The sequence below is a fragment of the Coregonus lavaretus genome, assembly GCF_964263955.1.
Source record: "Coregonus lavaretus genome assembly, chromosome: 5".
Classification (NCBI taxonomy): domain Eukaryota; kingdom Metazoa; phylum Chordata; class Actinopteri; order Salmoniformes; family Salmonidae; genus Coregonus; species Coregonus lavaretus.
In genome coordinates, this window is record NC_139992.1 from 46477487 (window position 1) to 46501505 (window position 24019).

Here is a 24019-nt window from a genome sequence, read left to right on the forward strand (position 1 = left end):
TGCAACGCGCCCAAACACTCGTGACCGTCGTTCCTACGTCATCTGAACGCGACTTGTCTCTCCTAAACAATATGGCTGCGCCCATTTCTAGTCTCATGGAGCGCATAATATGAGTTCCGTCAAGTTATAAAAACCTACGAACCGCTTCGGTGGACACCAAATTTAAAGATGCATGTGGCAATACTATGAACATTGTCTTCGTCCTGAGAAAAGGTTTATCAGTCAACATGAGAGGCGCTACTCTCCTCAACATGATGAGGATAACCTCAAGAACGGAGCTTAGGTCATTTCCCTTGTGCAGAAATGTGTCAAACAACCCCCATCAGCATGGCTCACAGAACGGGACACAAACATCACCCGAGACCAAAGACCAACTCCTGGAGAATGAGCCCACGGAGGAAGAACAACGGAGGCCCAAAAAGAAACCGAGCGAGTGTTCTGTCCTGCTCTTCCCCGGGCAGGGGAGTCAGTTCGTGGGTATGGGTCGCGGGCTTCTGAAATACGGAAACGTCAAGGACATGTTTGCCGTCGCGCAGAAGATACTGGGCTACGACTTGCTGTCTCTGTGCCTAGATGGACCAGAGGAGGAATTGATGAAGACAGTCCACTGTCAGCCCGCAGTGTTTGTCACATCACTGGCAGCTGTGGAGAGGCTTAACCACGAAAATCCAGCGGTAAGCCACATAGTAGTTGCATGTCTGTAGCCGCACATGCGCAGATGCTGTCCCTCCATGTTTGTAGTGCTGTATCATGTCAATGTCCCAATGATAATGAACTTGTGTGAGTTGCAAATGATTTAAATAGTTGCAAGTGTGTATTTAATGGCAAAGTGTACATTAAATATATGTTTAACAATGCAGCCTATGACACACTGACGTTTTATACCAATTAATATTATTGTATTTCTCTACAAACAAAACTCAACGCACATCTTGTCATCGTATGTGTCCTCATCCATTAAGGCCATTGAGAATTGTGTGGCTGCTGCAGGATTTAGTGTGGGAGAGTTTGCAGCCCTGGTGTTTTCTGGAGCCATGGATTTCGCAGAAGGTGAGCCTCAATACTCTATCCAATGCTGTGCTATACTTAATTATGAACAGACAGTGAATAATTCTAAGTCACCATAGTTTTTTTGTCTCTACCATCCTACAGCCCTGTATGCGGTGAAGGTGCGAGCGGAGGCCATGCAGAAAGCGTCAGAGCTGATCCCCAGCGGCATGCTGTCGGTAATGGGAAGGCCCCAGGCTAAGTACAAACATGCCTGTCTGCAGGCCAGGGAGCACTGCCTTAGCCTGGGCATCAAGGAGCCCGTCTGCAGCGTGGCCAACTACCTTTTCCCCGACGGGAGAGTCATCGCCGGCCACAAAGAGGTAGTGGATGAATGGGGAGTCATTCTTCTTTGAAGTTGGATCACTCTCTTGGGCCACAACATCCTGGCATTACGTACCTCACATTTATTTGAGATCAGAGTCAAGCAGGCTATAGACCTACATCTCAGATATACCTAAATGGGTTAGGGGAAGGGGCTAGGGGTGGAATCACAGACACAGTCACAGACACTTCCTCCATTCCTCAGGCACTGGACTTCCTACAACAGAACTCGAGGAAACTTCACTTCCTGCGTGTGCGGCCGCTCCTGGTGAGTGGGGCCTTCCACACGGCGCTGATGGAGTCTGCCACCGAGCCCCTGAGAGACGTCCTCAGACAGGTGGAGGTACGTAACTTAATCAATCAGTCAATAATATATTTTCAGTTTCCAGTCGGTAAATGTACTGTGCAGCCAGGACGTTACAATATACAGCATACGTCAAGTATACAATGTCTCCAGTCGTGTTGGTTGAAGTATGGTGGAGTTTACAAGATTTGATTCCTAACATGCGCCAAAGACAGATTGCCAATTATATAAGTCTGGTTAAAAACATTAATTTTCCCTCCATAAATGCCCAAATAAATTAAAGGGGTGGGAAAATCCTTTGCCAAACCCGTCTCTCTACCCATCCAAACTTAGGTGCGTCGGCCAGAGATCAACGTGTACTCCAACGTGGACGCCAAGCGCTACATGCATGAGGGCCACGTGCGCAGGCAGCTGACCAAGCAGCTTGTGTCGCCAGTGAAGTGGGAGCAGACCCTCCACGAGGTGTTCGAGAGGACCCAGGGCCAGAGCTTCCCCCACACCTACGAGATGGGCCCCGGGAAGCAGCTGGGGGCCACGCTGCAGAAGTGCAACATGAAGGCCTACAAGAGCTACACACACGTGGACGTCACCACCCACGATGACTGAGAGGAATACTGAGAGGAATATGGTCTAAGGAGTGAGAGGAGTAAGACAGGACTCATGGATTTGTGAAGAGACTGGTATCAATACAGTACAGTCTACATACTGTACAGTATACACCTGTTGAAAACCACCCAAAAGGAGTAAAACAGTACTAAGGGGATTTAAAGACATTGACACACACACACATTACCTACAGTATACTTCCTTCAGTGTGACAGAAATGACTCTTTGTCCATATGAACTCATTCAAGTGACCTTGCACCAATTAATAAATATCTGGTATTTATGAGAGTCAAAAGTCAGTTTGGGTTTTTCTCAAGTTTATTTTTTCTCAAGTCATTAAAAAATAATTTCCAAGCTTCCATTTAGTGGTGCAATAAAGCAACATAAGATAGTTGTGACAATTAAATGTATATTAACCAGTAACAGGCCCAATCTTCATAGAAAAGACTGCAGACCAGCAACAGTCTTTAAAACATGCATTAGTTGATAAGACTATAAAAACTGCGATCCAGCACAATCAATCCAATAACACACTGTATTTCTTTCTTTTTCTTAAATCAAAGTCTATAGTAAAAATTGTTTTAATCTCACTCAATTAGGAAATTGTCCAACAAAACATTGTAGCCAGAAGTCCAGCTCACAGCCCCCTCAGTGCAACGGTTAGCCTTTCTACTCCTTCCACAATGCAGTGCAAATGGTTACCGTGGCCACCAGTGCCACAGTGGCAAGCGTTGCTTTGGCCCAACCAGGGCAGTTAGCAGGTTGAATACTGGAAACCTGTGTAGGGGCAAGGGACAACACAAGTGGTAGTAAGAGACTTATCCCAAATCGACACTTAGCCCCTACCCCCAATGCAGATGAAGAGATGTGAGAGAAGTAGATAGGTATACGTAGTATGCTAGTGGCTTTTACCCAGGTTACCCAAGCCTCTGCTCTCTGTGTAGCCGGACTGTGGACAGCGGAGGCCAACCAGGCTTTGGCCACGCCAGGCAAACTCTTCACGTCCCAAAGCTGTCCTCGTATCCCCCTGACAATGAGTTACGTGAAATCTTTGTTAACCATAATTAATGTTAGTCATTTAAATATTTCTTATGTGCAAAATAAGCACTGATTTTACTAGTTGTTTGGCACAATACATCCTGGTCTTTGAGCCCTCTAACCTGTAGATGCTTCTACTCAGGACATGGGAAGGCCTTGTCACATGGAGAGTTTGTGGCACAGGCCACTGATTAGAGAGTCTCTCTTCCCATTCACGGTCCAGTCTGTCACCCATCTCTGCCAGCTGACGACCTACAGTCCGGGCAGCCCTGGCATGGATCCTATAGGATGGACGGACAGAAACGATGTTCATGAACCATTAGAAATGCATTCTTTATTCCTTGAGGTAATCAGGTGATTGGGTAGCAACAAAGTGTCCACTTTCAACCATTTTGCTTTCACCCATAATGTCATTTCAGATCAGTGACTACTTCAATGGAGGAAGAAATGAGGGATGCATTCGAATACCTCCTTTGAATGTCTGTTATGACATTATAAGAGATCACATCAGCTAAAGATGTGTATGTGACCAATACAATTTGATTTGATTTATAAGAGCGTTTTAGTAAAATGTAACTTTCTTATTTTGTATCATCTGTGTAAACTGATCAGAGGTCAGGACTGGAGTGACGTGGCCTTTACCTGAGATTCACATCAGACAGGGTGACATTGTCCACCTCACTAGGTCCAGCCCGGAGGGAAATGGCACAGCTTCGCTCTCTTCTGTGCTCCACCATTTTGTTTTCTGATAAAGAAAAGAGTTTGCAGCACGCATGTTATGAGTTTCAGGGTGTTGCACTCCTAAATGATGTGGAATCCATGTCAGGACAACAGTTGTTTTTTCAGTGTGGTAACAGGCGAGTTAGTGCACCTAGCTGTATGTGTGACTATGGTCATAACAACTTTGATAACGCCCATAATTATCTACCTGTGTAAATATCGGGTCATGTTCCCAGAAGTGTGTTGCCGGGGAGATTATTCAGGTCAGTGCACACAAACTTTCCTCAGTCTGAAAAGATTATGTCATCTTCAGGATTCACTGCACAGGATGGGCTCAATGAGGTTTCAACGTGCGTGTGTGTTGCGATACATAATATTGATAAATAAACACGTGTGTGTGACCTACATTAATGCATGTCATGTCAGTTTTTACTAGGAATCTCAAGAGTTTAGTGCTCTGCTCACCTGTCCCTAAGCTGTTCTGTCCCTCTGCTCACGTGCTGTTGGAGAGGTAGTCGCAATGCAAATGGTGGATTTCCATTACTCAAATCAACCAAACGGCTACCATCACAAAATAATGGCTTCATTGTTTTGTCATCTCAAAATATGTTTTTGTAATATGACATAATGTCTTTACAAATGTAATGTCTCAAACCAATCCAATGAAAACATGGATTTGTCATTAGTCTTTAAAATAATTGGCTAATAAAAATAAATACAATAATGTAAAACATATGTAATAAAGATACTTTGAATTATTTAACTATTCAATTAATAATAATTGTATTAATAATAATAACATAATATATGCCTTAGCCCTTCAGTATGATCAAATCATAACAATTGGGGGAAAATATTATTTGTGGATGGCAATGTCTGACAGGGGTTTTTCAAAATAAGGTGATGTCATCCTCTTCACCAAACAAACCTAAGGTCGTTTTGAAGATCACACAAGCAAGAAATACAGTACAATTTGCCCTATTTCAATTTAAAATATTTAAACAATGACAATGATCCTATCATTATTCATATTTTTTCATCGAGTTTCACATCAATGAGAAGAGCAGTACTGCAGTCAATAACTGTCTACAATATTCCTTGTCTAACAACAAAGGAACAGGTGCATTTTAGAATAACACACATTTCAAACTTACCTATTTTGTAGATTAAAGTAGACGCCGCCCTGTAACGCACATAATATGGGCATTATAGTACAATATCCTAAATATAAAAATGTTTAGAATATTTCACAGTTGTAAAACAATGTCGTACTTACAGCAGCGTCCTTTAATCTTGTTGTTTTCAAGTAACTGCCACAATTATCATTTCAACAGCCACGCCTATGGCAGTTATACCAGGAAGGTCCTTGAGGAGTGTGTTTCTCTCAACAACCACTTGAGGGCAACCGGTGGTGAAAAATATCCCTGCATGCAAAAAGTTTCACGTGCATTTAGCGCCACCCTGTGGTGGAATGAGCGTAAAATATTTGACAGTTCGACGCGTCGTCGGTTGCTAGGTTATTCACCCGGAAGAGCACGGTATTCATCTTCCAGCTGACTGGGTGGATCTTTAAATCAAGATAAGAGATAACAAGCATTCACCCTTTTAGCAGAAGACATGGATCAAGTCAATAAATTAAGGATTTACCCTTTATAATTTGCATTAAGCTCCTCTTGAAGGTGATTGAACCAGACATCACGATTGGATGAAAATCATTATCCTTTGCAGGTGTCTCAGGCAGGGTGGATCCAGCTAGCTGGGGCTGATGACCGGTTGTTTGACAAGAAGATTAGAAGATCGATTTCCAGGTAGCTAGCTAAAGCTGTTATTTGGTGTGGAAGGATACATAGATACCTAGCTATCTGACATAACAAGATTGTGTGCCATACATTACAGTACACCAAAATGCTACCAAAATATAGTTGTGAATGTGATAGCACATGAATTCAGTGTTTTTGCGAGCTAGCAAACTGCAGGGGCTCATCATGGGCAAAACAATAAACTATTAGTTATACCTATGTTTATTACACGTGACAAGCTTATTTACATTTTAGTCATTTAGCAGACGCTCTTATCCAGAGCGTCTTACAGTTAGTGAGTGCATAAATTTATTTATTTATTTATTTCATACTGCCCCCCCGTGGGAATGGAACCCACAACCCTGGCGTTGCAAGCGCCATGCTCTACCAACTGAGCTACACGGGGCTTATCTGTGCATGCATGTGTGTGTGTGCTTGTATTTGTGTGTGTTTCCGTGTGTGTGTGTGTGTGACTCTAGGAGGAACCATGGCTAATAAGGTGAAATGGGTGACTGACATTGAGAAATCCGTACTCATCAACAACTTTGAGAAGAGAGGATGGACTCAGGTCACAGAGAGCGAGGACTGGAACTTCTACTGGTAGGCTGTCATTGGCGCTATGGAGCTTTTTCTGCGTGACAATACACAGTGGGTGCTTATGAATGCCAGTGTAGCACAGACATATATCAGGGTTGTGTTCAGTGGGCACAAAACAGGAGAAGAATGCTTTCAAACACACGTTACTACCTGGTCTTGTCCAATAATAGCACTCATTTTATTTTATTTTTTACTTTTTCTTTTATTTGTGCCTACTGAACACAGCCCAGGACAACATAGAAAAACAGTTAAAAAAAAATACATTTTAAAAAAGGATATTGGTTCAGGGGTAAAGTAGACAAATTGCTATGATGTGTAACTGTGAATAACAGATACAGTGGGGGAAAAAAGTATTTAGTCAGCCACCAATTGTGCAAGTTCTCCCACTTAAAAAGATGAGAGAGGCCTGTAATTTTCATCATAGGTACACGTCAACTATGACAGACAAATTGAGATTTCTTTTCTCCAGAAAATCACATTGTAGGATTTTTAATTTATTTATTTGCAAATTATGGTGGAAAATAAGTATTTGGTCACCTACAAACAAGCAAGATTTCTGGCTCTCACAGACCTGTAACTTCTTCTTTAAGAGGCTCCTCTGTCCTCCACTCGTTACCTGTATTAATGGCACCTGTTTGAACTTGTTATCAGTATAAAAGACACCTGTCCACAACCTCAAACAGTCACACTCCAAACTCCACTATGGCCAAGACCAAAGAGCTGTCAAAGGACACCAGAAACACAATTGTAGACCTGCACCAGGCTGGGAAGACTGAATCTGCAATAGGTAAGCAGCTTGGTTTGAAGAAATCAACTGTGGGAGCAATTATTAGGAAATGGAAGACATACAAGACCACTGATAATCTCCCTCGATCTGGGGCTCCACGCAAGATCTCACCCCGTGGGGTCAAAATGATCACAAGAACGGTGAGCAAAAATCCCAGAACCACACGGGGGGACCTAGTGAATGACCTGCAGAGAGCAAGGGACCAAAGTAACAAAGCCTACCATCAGTAACACACTACACCGCCAGGGACTCAAATCCGGCAGTGCCAGACGTGTCCCCCTGCTTAAGCCAGTACATGTCCAGGCCCGTCTGAAGTTTGCTAGAGTGCATTTGGATGATCCAGAAGAGGATTGGGAGAATGTCATATGGTCAGATGAAACCAAAATAGAACTTTTTGGTAAAAACTAAACTCGTCGTGTTTGGAGGACAAAGATGGCGAAGTAGTGCAGTTCTGTTTTTGTCGTGTGTCTGTAAATAGCCTGTAAATACCCTGTTTTTTTTGTATTTTTCGTACATATTTCCCTATCAGACTTTTCATCCTTCTACAAAATATACTTTCCTGCAACCCGCCTCACTCAATGTGGAACGGATTCTATTATTGACTTACCTTTTATATAGAATCTCCAGTTGAAACTAGCTAGCCAGCTAACTAGCTACTTGCTATTAGCCACAGTTAGCGGTATTTCACCCACAACATTGGATTTTTTTCTGCGGGATTAATTTAATCACTGGATATTAATCACCGGATATTCGGCCAGTCTGCACAGCGCGTTATCGACCCAGAACATATCAGTTTTTCTGCCGGAATCACTGAATCACTGGACCTTTAACTCCGGATTCATCGCTACCAGCTAGCTTCAACTAAATGGACGCTGTGGTCTGGCTAATCATCCTGAGCTAGGCCCATCTCCCGGCTATCTACCTCTCTGTCAACCGGACGGGACCACCTAGTGTTGACACGGAGCCCCGCCGATCCTACACGACTGGTCTGCCGACGAAATCGTCTGATGTGGTTACGACGACGTCGACCACGAAGATTCCATCTGCTAGCCCCGGCCCGCTAGCCGTGGCCTCTTACCTGCTAGTGCTTTAGCAGCCTCCGAACTATCCTATTGCTGTTCACCGGACCTTATGATAACTCAGCTATACAGCTGATGTCTGCTGGACTGTTCCTTTTTACGGTACTACATCCTGTTTATGTTTAGCCTCAGCCCAAACATGGTTAGCTTATTGTTGTTTCGGTTATTTCTAATTGTACTATTTCACTGTAGATCCCCCAGCCCAGCTAAACCTGCCTTAGATAGCTCCTTTGTCCCACCCCCCATACACGCAGAGACCGACTCAATTGGTGCCTCTAGTGATACTATCTCTTTCATTGTTACCCAACGCTTAGGTTTACCCCCACTTTACTCATATCCTTCCATATCCTTGTCTGTACATAATGCCCTGAATCTTTTCTACAACACCCGGAAATCTGCCCCCTTTATTCTATGTACCCAACGCACTAGAAGACCAGTTCTTAAAGCCTTTAGCCGTATCCTTATTCTAGTCCTCCTCTGTTCCTCTGGTGATGTAGAGGCTAACCCAGGCCCTGCAGCCCTCAGTATCACTCCTACTCCCCAGGCGCTATCATTTGCTGACTTCTGTAATCGCAAAAGTCTTGGTTTCTTGCACGTAAACATCAGAAGTCTACTTCCTAAGTTTGAGTTATTCACTGCGTTAGCACACTCCGCCAACCCTGATGTTCTAGCAGTGTCTGAATCCTGGCTCAGGAAGGCCACCAAAAATGTGACCTAAATTGGGATATGCTTAATACCCCGGCCATCCTACAATCCAAACTAGATGCCCTCAACCTCACGCAAATTATCAACGAACCTACCAGGTACAACCCTAAATCCGTAAACATGGGTACCCTCATAGATATCATCCTGACTAACATACCCTCTAAATACACCTCAGCTGTCTTCAACCAGGATCTCAGCGATCACTGCCTTATTACCTGCGTCCGTAACGGGTCCGCGGTCAAACGACCACCCCTCATCACTGTCAAACGCTCCCTAAAACACTTTAGCGAGCAGGCCTTCCTAATTGACCTGGCCCAGGTATCCTGGATGGATATAGATCTCATTCCGTCAGTAGAGGATGCCTGGTTGTTCCTTAAAAGTAATTTCCTCTCAATCTTAAATAAACATGCCCCATTCAAAAAATACAGAACTAAGAACCGATATAGCCCCTGGTTCTCCTCAGACTTGACTGCCCTTGACCAGCACAAAAACATCCTGTGGCGTACTGCATTAGCATCAAATAGCCCCCGCGATATGCAACTTTTCAGGGAAGTTAGGAACCAATATACACAAGCAGTCAGGAAAGCAAAGGCAAACTTTTTCAAACAGAAATTTGCATCCTGTAGCACTAACTCCAAAAAGTTTTGGGACACTGTAAAGTCCATGGAGAATAAGAGCACTTCCTCCCAGTTGCCCACTGCACTGAGGCTAGGAAACACTATCACCACCGATAAATCTACAATAATCGAGAATTTCAACAAGCATTTTGCTACAGCTGGCCATGCTTTCCATCTGGCTACCACTACCCCGGCCACCAACTCTGCACCCTCCGCTGAAACTTGCCCATGCCCCCCCCCCCGCTTCTCCTTCACACAAATTCAGACAGCTGACGTTTTGAAAGAGCTGCAAAATCTGGACCCCTACAAATCAGCTGGGCTAGACAATCTGGACCCTTTCTTTCTAAAACTAGCCGCCGAAATTGTCGCAACCCCTATTACTAGTCTGTTCAACCTCTCTTTCATAACGTCTGAGATCCCCAGAGATTGGAAAGCTGCCGCGGTCATCCCCCTCTTCAAAGGGGGTGACACTCTAGATCCAAACTGCTACAGACCTATATCCATCCTGCCCTGCCTTTCGAAAGTATTTGAAAGCCAAGTTAACAAACAGATCACCGACCATTTCGAATACCACCGTACCTTCTCCGCTATGCAATCCGGTTTCCGAGCTGGTCATGGGTGCACTTCAGCCACGCTCAAGGTCCTAAACGATATTATAACCGCGATTGATAATAGACAGTACTGTGCAGCCGTCTTCATCGACCTGGCCAAGGCTTTCGACTCTGTCAACCACCGCATTCTTATTGGCAGACTAAATAGCCTTGGTTTCTCAAATGACTGCCTCGCCTGGTTCACCAACTACTTCTCAGATAGAGTTCAGTGTGTCAAATCAGAGGGCCTGTTGTCTGGACCTATGGCAGTCTCTATGGGGGTGCCACAGGGTTCAATTCTTGGGCCGACACTTTTCTCCGTGTATATCAATGATGTCGCTCTTGCTGCTGGTGACTCTCAGATCCACCTCTACGCAGACGACACCATTTTGTATACATCTGGCCCTTCATTGGACACTGTGTTAACAAACCTCCAAACGAGCTTCAATGCCATACAACACTCCTTCAGTAGCCTCCAACTGCTCTTAAACACTAGTAAAACTAAATGCATGCTTTTCAATCGAACGCTGCTGGCACCCGCCCACCCGACTAGAATCACCACTCTTGACGGGTCTGACCTAGAGCATGTGGACAACTACAAATACCTAGGTGTCTGGTTAGACTGTAAACTCTCCTTCCAGACTCACATAAAGAATCTCCAATCCAAAGTTAAATCTAGAATCGGCTTCCTATTTCGCAACAAAGCCTCCTTCACTCATGCTGCCAAACATGCCCTCGTAAAACTGACTATCCTACCGATCCTTGACTTCGGCGATGTCATTTACAAAATAGCCTCCAACACTCTACTCAGCAAATTGGATGTAGTCTATCACAGTGCCATCCGTTTTGTCTCCAAAGCCCCATACGCCACCCACCACTGTGACCTGTACGCTCTTGTTGGCTGGTCCTCACTACATGTTCGTCATCAAACCCACTGGCTCCAGGCCATCTATAAATCACTGCTAGGCAAATCCCCGCCTTATCTTAGCTCATTGGTCACCATAGCAGCACCCACCCGTAGTCTGCGCTCCAGCAGGTATATCTCACTGGTCATTCCCAAAGCCAACACCTCCTTTGGCCGCCATTCCTTCCAGTTCTCTGCTGCCAATGACTGGAACGAATTGCAAAAATCTCTGAAGCTGGAGACTCTTATTTCCCTCACTAACTTTAAGCATCAGTTGTCAGAGCACCTTACCGATCACTGCACCTGTACACAGCCCATCTGAAATTAGCCCACCCAACTACCTCATCCCTATATTGTTATTTATTTTGCTCTTTTGCACCCCAGTATCTCTATTTGCACATAATCTCTTGCACATCTAGCATTCCAGTGTTAATACTATTGTAATTATTTTGCACTATAGCCTATTTATTGCCTTACCTCCATAACTTGCTACATTTGCACACACTGTATATATATTTTCTGTTGTATTTTTGACTTTATGTTTTTTACCCCATATGTAACTCTGTGTTGTTTTTATCGCACTGCTTTGCTTTATCTTGGCCAGGTCGCAGTTGTAAATGAGAACTTGTTCTCAACTGGCTTACCTGGTTAAATAAAGGTGAAATAAAAAAATAAAAAATAAAAAAATGCTGAGTTGCATCCAAAGAACACCATACCTACTGTGAAGCATGGGGGTGGAAACATCATGCTTTGGGGCTGTTTTTCTGCAAAGGGACCAGGACGACTGATTCGTGTAAAGGAAAGAATGAATGGGGCCATCTATCGTGAGATTTTGAGTGAAAACCTCCTTCCATCAGCAAGGGCATTGAAGATGAAACGTGGCTGGGTCTTTCAGCATGACAATGATCCCAAACACACCGCCCAGGCAACGAAGGAGTGGCTTCGTAAGAAGCATTTCAAGGTTCTGGAGTGGCCTAGCCAGTCTCCAGATCTCAACCCCATAGAAAATCTTTGGAGGGAGTTGAAAGTCCGTGTTGCCCAGCGACAGCCCCAAAACATCACTGCTCTAGAGGAGATCTGCATGGAGGAATGGGCCAAAATACCAGCAACAGTGTGTGAAAACCTTGTGAAGACTTACAGAAAACGTTTGACCTGTGTCATTGCCAACAAAGGGTATATAACAAAGTATTGAGAAACTTTTGTTATTGACCAAATACTTATTTTCCACCATAATTTGCAAATAAATTCATTAAAAATCCTACAATGTGATTTTCTGGATTTTTTTTTCTAATTTTGTCTGTCATAGTTGAAAATTACAGGCCTCTCTCATCTTTTTAAGTGGGAGAACTTGCACAATTGGTGGCTGACTAAATACTTTTTTTCCCCCACTGTAATGTCATTGAGAAAAACAGAAATTCCTGATTAATCACAAAAATCAGATCCCTGACTGACTACCCCCCCCCCCCCTGCGAATCTCCATCAGCCTTGGGGAAACCCTGTTTATGATCTGTCTACGTCTCACTATAGGATGAGTGTCCAGACCATCCGGAATGTGTTCAGTGTGGACACGGGTTACCGTCTCTCAGACGAGCAGATGGTCAACCACTTCCCCAACCACTACGAGCTGACCAGGAAGGACCTGATGATCAAGAACATCAAACGCTACCGCAAAGATATGGAGAAAGAGGGAAGCCCGCTGGCCGAGAAAGACGAAAACGGGAAATACCTTTATTTAGGTAGCAGTTATGAGCTTTCCCACTGCTTACTTGCAGTATATGTAAATAAATGTGGATGTAAATTTCAATTGCACCTGCTGCAAGGGGCTCTGACTAGAAGTGTTAGTGCGTCCCTTTTTCAGGGTCTTGGGCTATAAGAGCTAATCTCACTCATCATTTTGTGCTGTTAAACAAATGTCATCAATACTGTCCTATCATATTTCTCTGTGTTTTCATACTCCCTCTCTGGTTGTGTCCCAGACTTTGTGCCGGTGACTTTCATGCTTCCGGCCGATTATAATCTGTTTGTGGAGGAGTTCCGTAAGAGTCCTTCCAGCACGTGGATAATGAAGCCGTGTGGGAAGGCTCAGGGAAAAGGCATCTTTCTTATCAACAAACTGTCCCAGATCAAGAAGTGGTCCAGAGACAGCCGCACCTCCACGTGAGTCAGTGCTGACACACACACACACACACACACACACACACACACACACACACACACACACACACACATACACACACCTCTACTAACTACCGATAGAAATGTCCTGTGTGTGGCTGCCAGAGGTGGGTCTTTGCTTGCATTTGCATTGTTCACAGTCAGTCTTAGGTCATACAGGTAGTATTACCCCACTACTCTTGAATCTGCTGTTCTCAACAGCATTGTCCGTAGATGAGTTGTCCATAGATAAATGACTGATGCTCTGTTTCCTTTGTTTTTGCTAGGTTTGTAGCGGCCTCTAGTGGCAAGGAGGCCTATGTCATCTCTCTGTACATCGACAACCCACTGCTGATCGGAGGCAAGAAGTTTGACCTACGTCTCTATGTGTTGGTTACCACCTATCGACCTCTCAAGTGTTACATGTAGGTTTATGATTAACCTAAAGTCTACATCCTGGTTTCATTTCCCTCAAGGCCTACCCCTCTGAAATGACTGGATAGGTGATAGGTAATAGATAGATAATAACTTAACTGTCCCTTTACTAACAGAAACATAGACAATCTGTTACATATAATGCAAATACAGTCATTATAAACAGTGCAGTATGCATATACATAATGTAAATACAGTCATTATAAACAGTGCAGTATGCATATACATTCTCATAATTCTGTAAAACATTTATAAAGGATATTGCCACTGGGAAAAATGATAACTTCAGGATTTGATCAGATCAGTATTTGACAATTTGGTCCATTTGGACCTTTGTGTTGCTTGCAGGTATAAACTGGGTTTCTGCAGGTTTTGCACAGTGAAGTACACCCCCAGCACTAGTGAACTGGACAACATGTTTGTGCACCTGACCAATGTGGCCATTCAGAGACATGGGGTAAGTGTGTGTGCGTGTGCGTGTGTGTGTGTTGTCAAGACAGACAACATATACACAACACACTAAATGGGCCTAAAACAGGCAGAAATGGATCCTACATGAATACATGTGTTTATATGTATAGTTCTATGTGTGTACAATACATCTATACACGTTGCAGGATGACTATAACCACGTCCACGGTGGGAAGTGGACGGTCAGTAACCTGCGTCTGTACCTGGAGAGCACCAGGGGGAAGGAGGTGACCAGCCGACTGTTTGACCAGATCCACTGGATCATGGTGCAGTCCCTAAAGGCTGTCGCAGTGAGTGGTCACACCCAAACACACACACACATACTGAAACCAAAACATGTTCCCCATTTGATCCCTGCAGTGTTGCAGCTGCTCTGACCGCTAACCTCTTCTCTTTTTCTGTCCTGTCCCACACACTCAACGCACTAACTTATTTTTTCCCTCTAAACACACACTCTCTCTCTCTCTCTCATCACAGCCCGTCATGAACAATGATAAACATTGCTTTGAGTGTTATGGATATGACATCATCATCGATGACAAGCTGAAGCCATGGCTTATTGAGGTGAGGCGCCTAAGGGACTTAGCATGCCTTTACACACGCACTGTAATTACATGAAGTAAAAAAGTATCTTATTGTGAACATACAGTAGTTTTACTCGCTAATTCTAGTTCCTACTAAGATGACCTCGTGTCGAAATGATTTCTTTGTTCTGCATTGTTTGTGAAGTGAAACCAGTGCTGCGTTCCTTTCTCTGCAGTATCTACCAAGTTTAATGTCCTTAGGGTTGACTTTTCTCTCTCTCTGTGTGTGGGCGTTTGTACTGTATATGTGTGTATGTGTCTGAGGTGTGTGTGTTTGTGTCTGAGGTGTGTGTGTGTGATGTGTGATTTGAAGGAGTCAGGCGCAGGAGGGTAAATCACAGTATACAGAGTTTATTCCGTAATCCAGCGTAACCAGTCCAGTGCGCAAAACAGGCACTCTGGAACAAACATGCACACGGGGAAAATACCCCGGCAATACAAAATACTGAGCTCAACCGAGCTACTAATCCTCACAATGAACAACCACCCACAAGGACAAGGGGGCAGAGGGAACACTTAAACACGTACTAATGAGGGGAATATGAACCAGGTGTGTGTAATAAACAAGACAAGACAAATGGAATGATGAGATATGGAGCGGCAGTGGCTAGAAGGCCGGTGACGACGAACGCCGAAGCCTGCCTGAACAAGGAGGGGAGGCAGCTTCGGAGGAAATCGTGACAGTGTGTGTATGTGTCTGAGGTGTGTGTGTGTGTTTGATTAAAACCTGCTCAAGGTGATGTACAGACAGTACTCTGGTTCAATAGCAGTTGTGTATGTTTTTAGGATTTAGGGATGACACAATTAAATAATTGTTAGGACATGTCTGTTGTTATGACTTTGTAAACACCTTCAATCTTCTCTATCTGCCATTGTTTGCATAGTGAGTCATTTACTTTGCATTGGTTTCTCACTGTAAATGTTTGGCTGAGTACATGAAGTCAAAGATTCTCAGAGGTTACTAGAATAATTACACTTTTGACTTGAATAGGAATAATAACTGATCTATTTTGGTAGATCGTTGAAGTTTCCCTGTTCCCGTGTTCACAAAGCGGCCCTGTGTGTAGGACTGCTTGTAACGCGCTTGTAACGCCAGGGTAGTGGGTTCGACCCCGGGACCACCCATACACACACAAAAAAAAATTATGCACGCATGACTGTAAGTCGCTTAGGATAAAAGCTTCTGCTAAATGGCATATTATATTATTATATCTAAGATCAGACCCCCTGCTGTGAGATCCTCTGGTACATCCACCTGGGGCAGAATAGCCTGCATGCCAATGCCAAGCTCTCATTAATGTGTAATGTAGAAGAACAGCTGGGAACCAACCTGCAACAGTCTCTCAGTCTGCAAGGGCTGGCATCTCCACTGGGAAACAAGGGAGAGATACCAACCGAGCTTTGTGTGTGTATGTGTGTGTGTGTGTGTTTGTATGTGTGTGTGTGTGTGTGTGTGTTTGTGAGAGTCTTTCTGTGATTGGTCTCTCCTTTTCTCTCTCTTAGGTATGTGTGTGGGTGTGTGTGCCAGTATATTTACAACCCACACCCACCGCTGCTGCTAATACATTGGCAGTGTGGTACATTTCCTGCCTGATAAGCAGCTCCCAGCCCCTATGGGGATAGAGAGGAAATGAAAACAGTGAAATAGTGAGGTCATTCCTGCCTGTTACTAGTCTCCAGTACTTTGTACTCTACTCATACTCAGGACAGAACTTTCCGTGCTGGCGCGTATATACAGTTGAAGTCGGAAGTTTACATACACTTAGGTTGGAGTCATTAAAACTCGTTTTTCAACCACTCCACAAATGTTTTGTTAACAAACTATAGTTTTGGCAAGTTGGTTAGGACATCTACTTTGTGCATGACACAAGTCAGTTTTCCAACAATTGTTTACAGACAGATTATTTCACTTATAATTCACTGTATCACAATTCCAGTGGGTCAGAAGTTTATATGCACTAAGTTGACTGTGCCTTTAAACAGCTTGGAAAATTCCAGAAAATGATGTCATGGCTTTAGATGTCAGGGTATCTGATGCGGATGTGGTGCGGAATCAAGTGCAGGACACAGGAGCTAAGTCAAACCAGTCTTTACTTGAAAAGACAAAATAACAAACGGGTCTAACCAACCCGGAGGCGAACAATACGCAACAGTGCGTAAAACACAAAACCGACTGCGCACGAAAACAACAGTGCGACGGTACACACTAGCGACTGGCAAAAAGTGAACAGCACCAACAGACAGGTGAAACCAATTACACACAACACATGACAGAAACAACGAGAACTTATAGGACACATAATCAACACTAAACATGAACAGGTGTACCAAACAGACCAAACCAAACAAACATCGAAAACAAAGAACGGTGGCAGCTAGTACTCCGGAGACGACGACCGCCGAAGCCTGCCCGAACAAGGAGGAGGAGCAGCCTCAGGCGAAACCGTGACATTAGAAGCTTCTGATAGGCTAATTGACATAATTTGAGTCAATTGGAGGTGCACCTGTGGATGTATTTCAAGGCCTACCTTCAAACTCAGTGCCTCTTTGCTTGACATCATGGGAAAATCAAAAGACCTCAGAAAAGAAATTGTAGACCTCCACAAGTCTGGTTCATCCTTGGGAGCAATTTCCAAATGCCTGAAGGTACCACGTTCATCTGTACAAACAATAGTATGCAAGTATAAACACCATGGGACCACGCAGCCGTCATACTGCTCAGGAAGGAGACGCGTTCTGTCTCCTAGAGATTAACGTACTTTGGTGCGAAAAGTGCAAATAAATCCCAGAACAACAGCAAAGGACCTTGTGAATTAGCTGGAGGAAACATGTACAAAAATATATATATCCACAGTAAAACAAGTCCTATATCGACATAACCTGAAAGGCTGCTCAGCAAGGAAGAAGCCACTGCTCCAAAACCGCCATAAAAAAGCCAGACTACGGTTTGCAACTGCACATGGGGACAAAGATCGTACTTTTTGGAGAAATGTCTTCTGGTCTGATGAAACAAAACTAGAACTGTTTGGCCATAATGACCATCGTTATGTTTGGAGGAAAAAGGGGGGTGCTTGCAAGCCGAAGAACAACATCCCAACCGTGAAGCACGGGGGTGGCAGCATCATGTTGTGGGGGTGCTTTGCTGCAGGAGGGACTGGTGCACTTATCAAAATAGATGGCATCATGAGGAAGGAAAAGTATGTGGATATATTGAAGCAACATCTCAAGACATCAGTCAGGAAGTTAGAGCTTGGTCGCAAATGGGTCTTCCAAATGGACAATGGCTTAAGGACAAAAAGTCAAGGCATTGGAGCAGCCATCACAAACCTCAATCCTATAGAAGATTTGTGGGCAGAACTGAAAAGTGTGTGCGAGCAAGGAGGCCTACAAACCTGACTCAGGTACACCAGCTGTGTCAGGAGGAATGGGCCAAAATTCACCCAACTTATTGTGGGAAGCTTGTGGAAGGCTACCTGAAACGTTTGACCCAAGTTAAACAATTGAAAGGCAATGCTACCAAATACTAATTGAGTGTATGTAAACTTCTGACCCACTGCGAATGTGATGAAAGAAATAAAAGCTGAAATAAATCATTCTCTCTACTATTATTCTGACATTTCACATTCTTTAAATAAAGTGGTGATCCTAACTGACCTCAGACAGGGATTTTTTACTAGGATTAAATGTCAGGAATTGTGAAAAACTGAGTTTAAATGTATTTGGCTAAGGTGTATGTAAACTTCCGACTTAAACTGTACGTAATGACTAATGCTTATCCTGACCTGTGCTCTCTGCTGTGTGTGTCTGTGTGTCTATTCCCCGTCTGTCCTCCAGGTCAACGCCTCTCCGTCGCTCACCTCCAGCACGGCCAACGACCGGATCCTGAAGTACAATCTGATCAATGACACGCTCAACATCGTCACACCCAACGGGGACATTCCCGACTGCCGCTGGAACCGCAGCCCACCCCGAGATGCCCTGGGCAACTACCAAGTCCTGTGAGTGACAGCCCCCTCCTCCTATCACAGTGCTCAAGGGAGAAAATGGGCCTGGGGCGTGTTCAGCAGGATGCAGCGTTTCGGAATGTTTAGATATAAATATGCTATGTAGAACAAACATGCTTCTCTGACATGTAGAATAAGGAATCAAGTCGGATCAAATCATGGCATTTCTATCTGCAACGTTTGACGTTTGGCTACTGAACGTGGCCCAGGGTAAAAAGAAAAACTATTTAAAAATGTTCAAATACCTTGAGCGTTTGCTCTAGCCCCATTGGAGTGAGTGCCAGATGGGCGGGATTTGCAGTTTTGGGACTATTGGTCCATAAAACCAGGATTAACGGTTAGAGAAAATACCTCTAACCGTGAACTGATTTAGGATCAGATGACCTGAAACAAGTCATCCACGATTCACCGCATAGCAGCTTCTAGTCATTGCTGCTAGCTATCTGACCGATCAAAATGACAACACACAGCCTTTTACCTCAGAGTTGTGCACACATTTTTGTTGGGATGTTATCACTATATTGTCTTTATATTTCCTATATCTGGCATCCTTACTTTTTTTATGAGTTGGAGAACACTTTGGGAAGGATCGTAGACCATTCCCCCATACAGAATCCACAGGAGGTTGGTGGCACCTTAATTGGGGAGGACGGCCTCTTGGTAATGGCTGTAGCGGAATTGGTGAAATGGCATCAAATACATTAAACACGTGGTTTCCATGTGTTCGATGCCATTCCATTTACTCCGTTCCAGCCATTATTATGAGCCATCCTCCCCTCAGCAGCCTCCACTGACAGAATCCTTCCAGATCCTTGATATGCTTTGTCTGCGCTTATGGACTGCCCTCTTCAATTCAAATCACAGGTTTTCAATATGTTTCTAGTCCGGAGACTGAGATGGCCATTGCAAAATTTAGATTTTTGGGCCAATTAACCATTTCTTTGTGGATTTCTTTGCGGCCAAGTTTCAGCCTCCTGGAAGAGGCAATCAGGTTTTAGGCAAAAATATCCTGATCCTGGGTAAAGTTCATGATGCCGTTGACTTTAACAAGGGTCCCAGGACCAGTGGAAGCAAAATAGTCCCATAAGATACACCACCAAATTTTACAGTAGGGACAGGTTCTTTTCTGCTGATGCATTCTCATTTTGACGCCAAACCCACCACTGGTGTGCGTGGACAAAGAGCTCTATTTCTGCTCATCTTTATCAAGGGTGTCAATCATTTCAGACCCCACTGTAGCTCTTAACAGTACTGTATCTTACACATACACTCTTAGAAAAAAAGGTGGTATCTAGAACCTAAAACGGTTCTTCGGCTGTCACCATAGGAGAACGTTTTGAAGAACCCTTTTTCGTTCCAGGTACAACCCTTTTGAGTTCCATGTAAAACCCTTTGCACATAGGGTTCTACATGGAACCCAAAAGAGTTTTACCTGGAACCAAAAAGGGTTCTAGCTGGAATCATAAACGGTTCTCCTATGGGGACAGCCGAATAACCCTTTTTTTCTAAGCGTGTACTCCCTCTCTCTATCCTCTCTCTTTCTTCCCTTCCCTCCCTGCCTCTCTCTATCTCTCCCTTCCTCAGGTACGATGAGGAGCAGGCACTGAGCGAGAATGCAGAACGCGACCTACGGAGTCGCTCGGGTCAGTCGCTGTTGTCAAAGGGAACGGCGAAGGGGGGCACCGGGCCTCGCCCAGCTGCCGCCACCTGGAAGTGAGGTGGCAATGTCCAACGCCTCACTGTCCCTTCACTGACCTCTCGTTGCTCTTCCTGTGTCATTCATGGGGGAAAGGGGGTCTGGGGCAAGGGACTACCCAGACAGAGGGATGGAAGGATGGCAGGGAGGGAGGGAAGGAGAGGACCCAGTAAGATCTGAGGACTCTGCCATGCATCACAAGCAAGGACACGTGTGTGTTTTGCAGTCAGTAAAGAAGGGGTCATACACACCCACGTTTAGCAGAAGCTCTGTATAATACACTAAATACTAGCATTTATCAACCTTTTATATAGCAATGGGAAGGGGACATTCTCAGAAGACTGTTAGAGGATTTCAATCAATGCACCTGTTTGAATAATGTTTACATATATTGTTGTGGAATTATTTTACTTTAATGTTTTTTATGTTTTCAAGCAGAATATTTGCTAGGTTGAGACACATTGATGTGTGAAATTATTCAGTTCATGTCTGAAAACCGACAGGTTTCACCTCTTTATTTTGAAATGTATGACCCGAAAAAGCATTTGCTATTTGTTGACGGTATAAAACATAGTGTAAAGTGTAACGGACAATGCTAACAACAAACGAAAGTAAGACTGGAAAGTGAGCTTTGAAGCATTTGCTTTTCAAGCCACTGGAGTAGGCTATAAAGTGTATAAAGATACAGTATGCATAGGACAGTCAATGTATTGGAAGTACTTTTACAAGACTGAGAGATGTGTTCAATGTTTGGTTGTACGACTTTACGTTTGAGTTGTTACTCATAAGTTAAACTTTGGGGTAAAGCAACGCCTTTACAGTTAAATATCTGGATATAAAGTGATGAGGTCAACTCTTCAAACGTTAAATGACCTTTAATTTTGTGTTGTTGACAACATTGCCATGCCAACAAATGTTTTCCTGTGGTGTGACCTTGGAGGGGTGACCTCGAAACCAGGGTTGCGTCCCAAAGGGCACCCTATTACCTATGGGCCCTGGTCAGAAGTAGTGCACTATATAGGGAATAGAGTGCCATTTGAGACATAGACCAGCACACCCCTGGTCTGCCTGTGTGTTTAAGATAATCCCATTCTGGGCACAGTGTGTGGTCACCTCCAGCAGTTGGCATACAAGAGACTAAAGCTGAAGTGGCTACTGAGCTACAACAGACTGAACCATTCTGAAAGTGTGTATACTGTAAGAAAGTGAACATGATGTAATAACCAATAGAGTATCTTTATTCATTTCTTATATACAGTACCATACATCCCACCTCACTGTGGTCCCCCAAAGTTGTTAAAGGGATGGTTCACCCAAAGGAAACCAATATGTAATTTTGTAATTTGGGTGAATTATCCCTTTAACAGTCACCATTAGGTTTTGCCTTTAATGATGTGGGCTTTTTTGTATAGAAGACTGTACCATGGTTTATATATAGTAATATGGTGGTGCTGCTGCCTTTGTCTTACAGATGGTTTTAGTACACAATGAAATATACACTGTTACATTAAAATAATAATGTATTTTGATGTACTTTTGACGCTATTTGGTTATGCATTTCATGTCATCCTTTTACCCTCATTCTTTGTTGCATACAGGGAGCTGCAAATTTTTTTATACATTTACTGAATGCTATACGTCATGAAATATAGGAATTAACATGCAATGTTTTGGGTTTTAAAATGCATTAATAATTCCTGGTGGCTCAAATGTCTCTGCATGTAATAAATCCAATTAAACAATGAGGGATTTGTCTAAATCTCTATTTTTAGGGGTCACCTGTGTGCATTAGACAGATTCCCACACTAAACACAGACTGTGTCAGAGCTCTCTCTGAATTTGAGAGGGGTTACATTTCCCCATCCCTCAGCTGTATACCAAAACAAGTGGCAGGGCTGCCGTTTTGCTGAACAATATCAGTGGACATATATTAATTTTTTTTTGTTGCAGTTATTGAAATTAGAACTATTATTTTGAAGGTTTTCTATTTTGCATACCGGAAAAGATGGTGGGTGCTGCGGCTCCTGTTGCTTGTAAGAAAAGAAAACGGGTAAAAGGTTAGCCAGCTAAATACAGCTCATTTATTCGCGTCTCTCAAGAGGAGCGGAACTCTTCAAGGTAAAGTGATAGCATGTGTAGCTATATCTAATACCTATTTTGTTCATTTGGAACTTTGGTTTTAAAACTTTACAGCAACTGTAAGAAAGTTTGTCAATGTAACGTTACCAGAAGCAAGCTAGCTAGCTAGCGTTAGACACTATCCAACCAGCTGGAAAGTCGCGTAGGAAACAGCTAAATTAGCTAATGAACTAAGGTTGACATAGCAGTACGGTCGGTAACTAGCGTAGCTAGTTAGATCTAACTAGTTAACGTTACTTGTTATGGGTCCACGTAGATAGCTACCTATTTAGTTAGGTAGCTAACTAACGTCAGCTAATGATTTAGTTAGCTAACAATGTTTAAGTTAGCTAGTTAGTTATCCTGCTACCTAGTCCTAGTAAACTGTTACTAGCATAACTAGCTAATTGCTTACGCGCTAGCTCCCTAACTAGAGAACTAACATATTGGATCGGGAGTATTTGTTAGGGTATATTTTTAGTTAGCTCAATATCTGTATGACTGCAGCCCTGCCCTGCGTCGGTGACTGACGAAAGAAGGGCGGGGCAGGTTTCAGAAGTAAAGATAACCCCGCTGTCATTCATGCAGTCTAAATTCAGAGTCAACTAATCACCACTCATTTTCTGTGTCAAGCGATCTTTTGTCACAGAGTAAAAGCTTATAACTACAAAGCTAGTTAGTTTTCACTTTAAAACTGACTTATGAATTCAATCACATTTTGACCCCACGACTTTTTATTTGAACGAAACCTTGGTTCCTACATAATATAAAGAATTGGTTCTCACTAGATGGGCAAGTGGCACAGTCAAAATGTGTGGTTTGGCTTAGGTTTAAAATCAGATTTTAAGAATAAGAGTTTATGGCTTTATCAATTGCCCAAAACCTTCCATTAATGTTTAGTCCTCTGTAGCTCAGCTGGTAGAGCACGGCGCTTGTAACACCAAGGTAGTGGGTTCGATCCCTGGGACCGCCCATACACAAAAAAAATGTATGCAGGCATGACTGTAAGTTGCTTTGGATAAAAGCGTCTGCTAAATGTCACTTTATTTATTATTTAGCCTTGGGAGAAGTGGAATGGAAGTGACTTTTTGGACCTGAAGGCCAAAACATTCAGGAGATGGAGATTCTCAAAGTTGACCGGGCCCATTTTGCATATCTGACCCATTTTGATATAATTTGAAAGCTTACAAACAGGGTTGTCAAACTATAGGATTTAAAGTACCATCCATCATCATCGGTCACCTGGAAGTTGGAGTGGCATTGTACTCATTTTGTTTCTATGGTGCCCGTGCCCTTAACATCATGCCAGCACAGCACATGGGCTTCCACAGGAAAGTGACTAGAAAGCTGCTCGCATCGGTGACATCATGGAAGGTCCCCCCTTCCCTGTAATGTAATCCAGTATTTCCCCCCATTATGTGTCTCCCTCTGTTGGCCCTT

The 24019-nt window shown here is 43.6% G+C and overlaps 4 protein-coding genes across 7 annotated transcripts in view; 3 read left to right on the forward strand and 1 right to left on the reverse strand.

The window, feature by feature from the left end:
• The first annotated feature begins 50 nt into the window (after positions 1-50).
• LOC311129858 (malonyl-CoA-acyl carrier protein transacylase, mitochondrial-like) lies at positions 51-2569 on the forward strand. Its single transcript, XM_084162362.1, has 5 exons — positions 51-674; positions 963-1050; positions 1153-1370; positions 1577-1714; positions 2009-2569. The coding sequence occupies exons 1-5, from the start codon at positions 186-188 to the stop codon at positions 2279-2281; spliced, it is 1206 nt and encodes a 401-aa protein (XP_084018488.1). The 5' UTR covers positions 51-185; the 3' UTR covers positions 2282-2569.
• Positions 2570-2584: 15 nt separating this feature from the next.
• Positions 2585-5394, reverse strand: LOC311129859 (uncharacterized protein). Of its 3 annotated transcripts, XM_084162363.1 has the most exons (7): positions 5316-5394; positions 5194-5222; positions 4505-4539; positions 3962-4064; positions 3442-3600; positions 3194-3308; positions 2585-3058 (listed from the first exon to the last, which is right to left on the reverse strand). In XM_084162363.1, the coding sequence occupies exons 4-7, from the start codon at positions 4054-4056 to the stop codon at positions 2951-2953; spliced, it is 477 nt and encodes a 158-aa protein (XP_084018489.1). In that variant the 5' UTR covers positions 4057-4064; positions 4505-4539; positions 5194-5222; positions 5316-5394; the 3' UTR covers positions 2585-2950. The 3 variants fall into 3 exon arrangements, with proteins under 3 accessions (XP_084018489.1, XP_084018491.1, XP_084018490.1); XM_084162365.1 differs by lacking the exons at positions 4505-4539; positions 5194-5222; positions 5316-5394 and adding an exon at positions 4248-4328; XM_084162364.1 differs by lacking the exons at positions 4505-4539; positions 5194-5222; positions 5316-5394 and having other exon boundaries at positions 3962-4171.
• Positions 5395-5569: 175 nt separating this feature from the next.
• LOC311129713 (polyglutamylase complex subunit TTLL1) lies at positions 5570-22205 on the forward strand. Its single transcript, XM_084162122.1, has 10 exons — positions 5570-5847; positions 6318-6438; positions 12645-12853; positions 13094-13274; positions 13559-13696; positions 14055-14163; positions 14324-14467; positions 14655-14741; positions 18596-18759; positions 20350-22205. Exons 1-10 carry the CDS (start codon positions 5805-5807, stop codon positions 20480-20482), a joined length of 1329 nt encoding a protein of 442 aa, XP_084018248.1. The 5' UTR covers positions 5570-5804; the 3' UTR covers positions 20483-22205.
• Positions 22206-22456: 251 nt separating this feature from the next.
• The window catches only part of LOC311129744 (protein kinase C and casein kinase substrate in neurons protein 2-like), a 34481-nt gene continuing 32918 nt past the window's right edge, over positions 22457-24019 (forward strand). Inside the window, exon 1 of one of the 2 annotated variants that reach the window (XM_084162164.1) lies at positions 22457-22579. The gene's annotated coding sequence lies outside the window, so the exon portion shown is untranslated. The remainder of the gene's footprint in view (positions 22580-24019) is intronic. The other variant, XM_084162165.1, reaches the window with a different exon arrangement.

Coding starts and splice junctions, on each gene's coding strand:
- LOC311129713 (XM_084162122.1), top strand. CDS start 5,805: ATGACCGGTTGTTTGACAAGAAGATTAGAAGATCGATTTCCAG. Junction 6,439..12,644: donor GAGGACTGGAACTTCTACTG/GTAGGCTGTCAT, acceptor GTCTCACTATAG/GATGAGTGTCCAGACCATCC. Junction 14,164..14,323: donor TGGCCATTCAGAGACATGGG/GTAAGTGTGTGT, acceptor TACACGTTGCAG/GATGACTATAACCACGTCCA.
- LOC311129858 (XM_084162362.1), top strand. CDS start 186: ATGAACATTGTCTTCGTCCTGAGAAAAGGTTTATCAGTCAACATGAGA. Junction 675..962: donor TTAACCACGAAAATCCAGCG/GTAAGCCACATA, acceptor TCATCCATTAAG/GCCATTGAGAATTGTGTGGC. Junction 1,051..1,152: donor AGCCATGGATTTCGCAGAAG/GTGAGCCTCAAT, acceptor ACCATCCTACAG/CCCTGTATGCGGTGAAGGTG.
- LOC311129859 (XM_084162363.1), bottom strand. CDS start 4,056: ATGGTGGAGCACAGAAGAGAGCGAAGCTGTGCCATTTCCCTCCGGGCT. Junction 3,601..3,961: donor CTGTCTGATGTGAATCTCAG/GTAAAGGCCACG, acceptor TCCATCCTATAG/GATCCATGCCAGGGCTGCCC. Junction 3,059..3,193: donor CAGAGGCTTGGGTAACCTGG/GTAAAAGCCACT, acceptor GCCCCTACACAG/GTTTCCAGTATTCAACCTGC.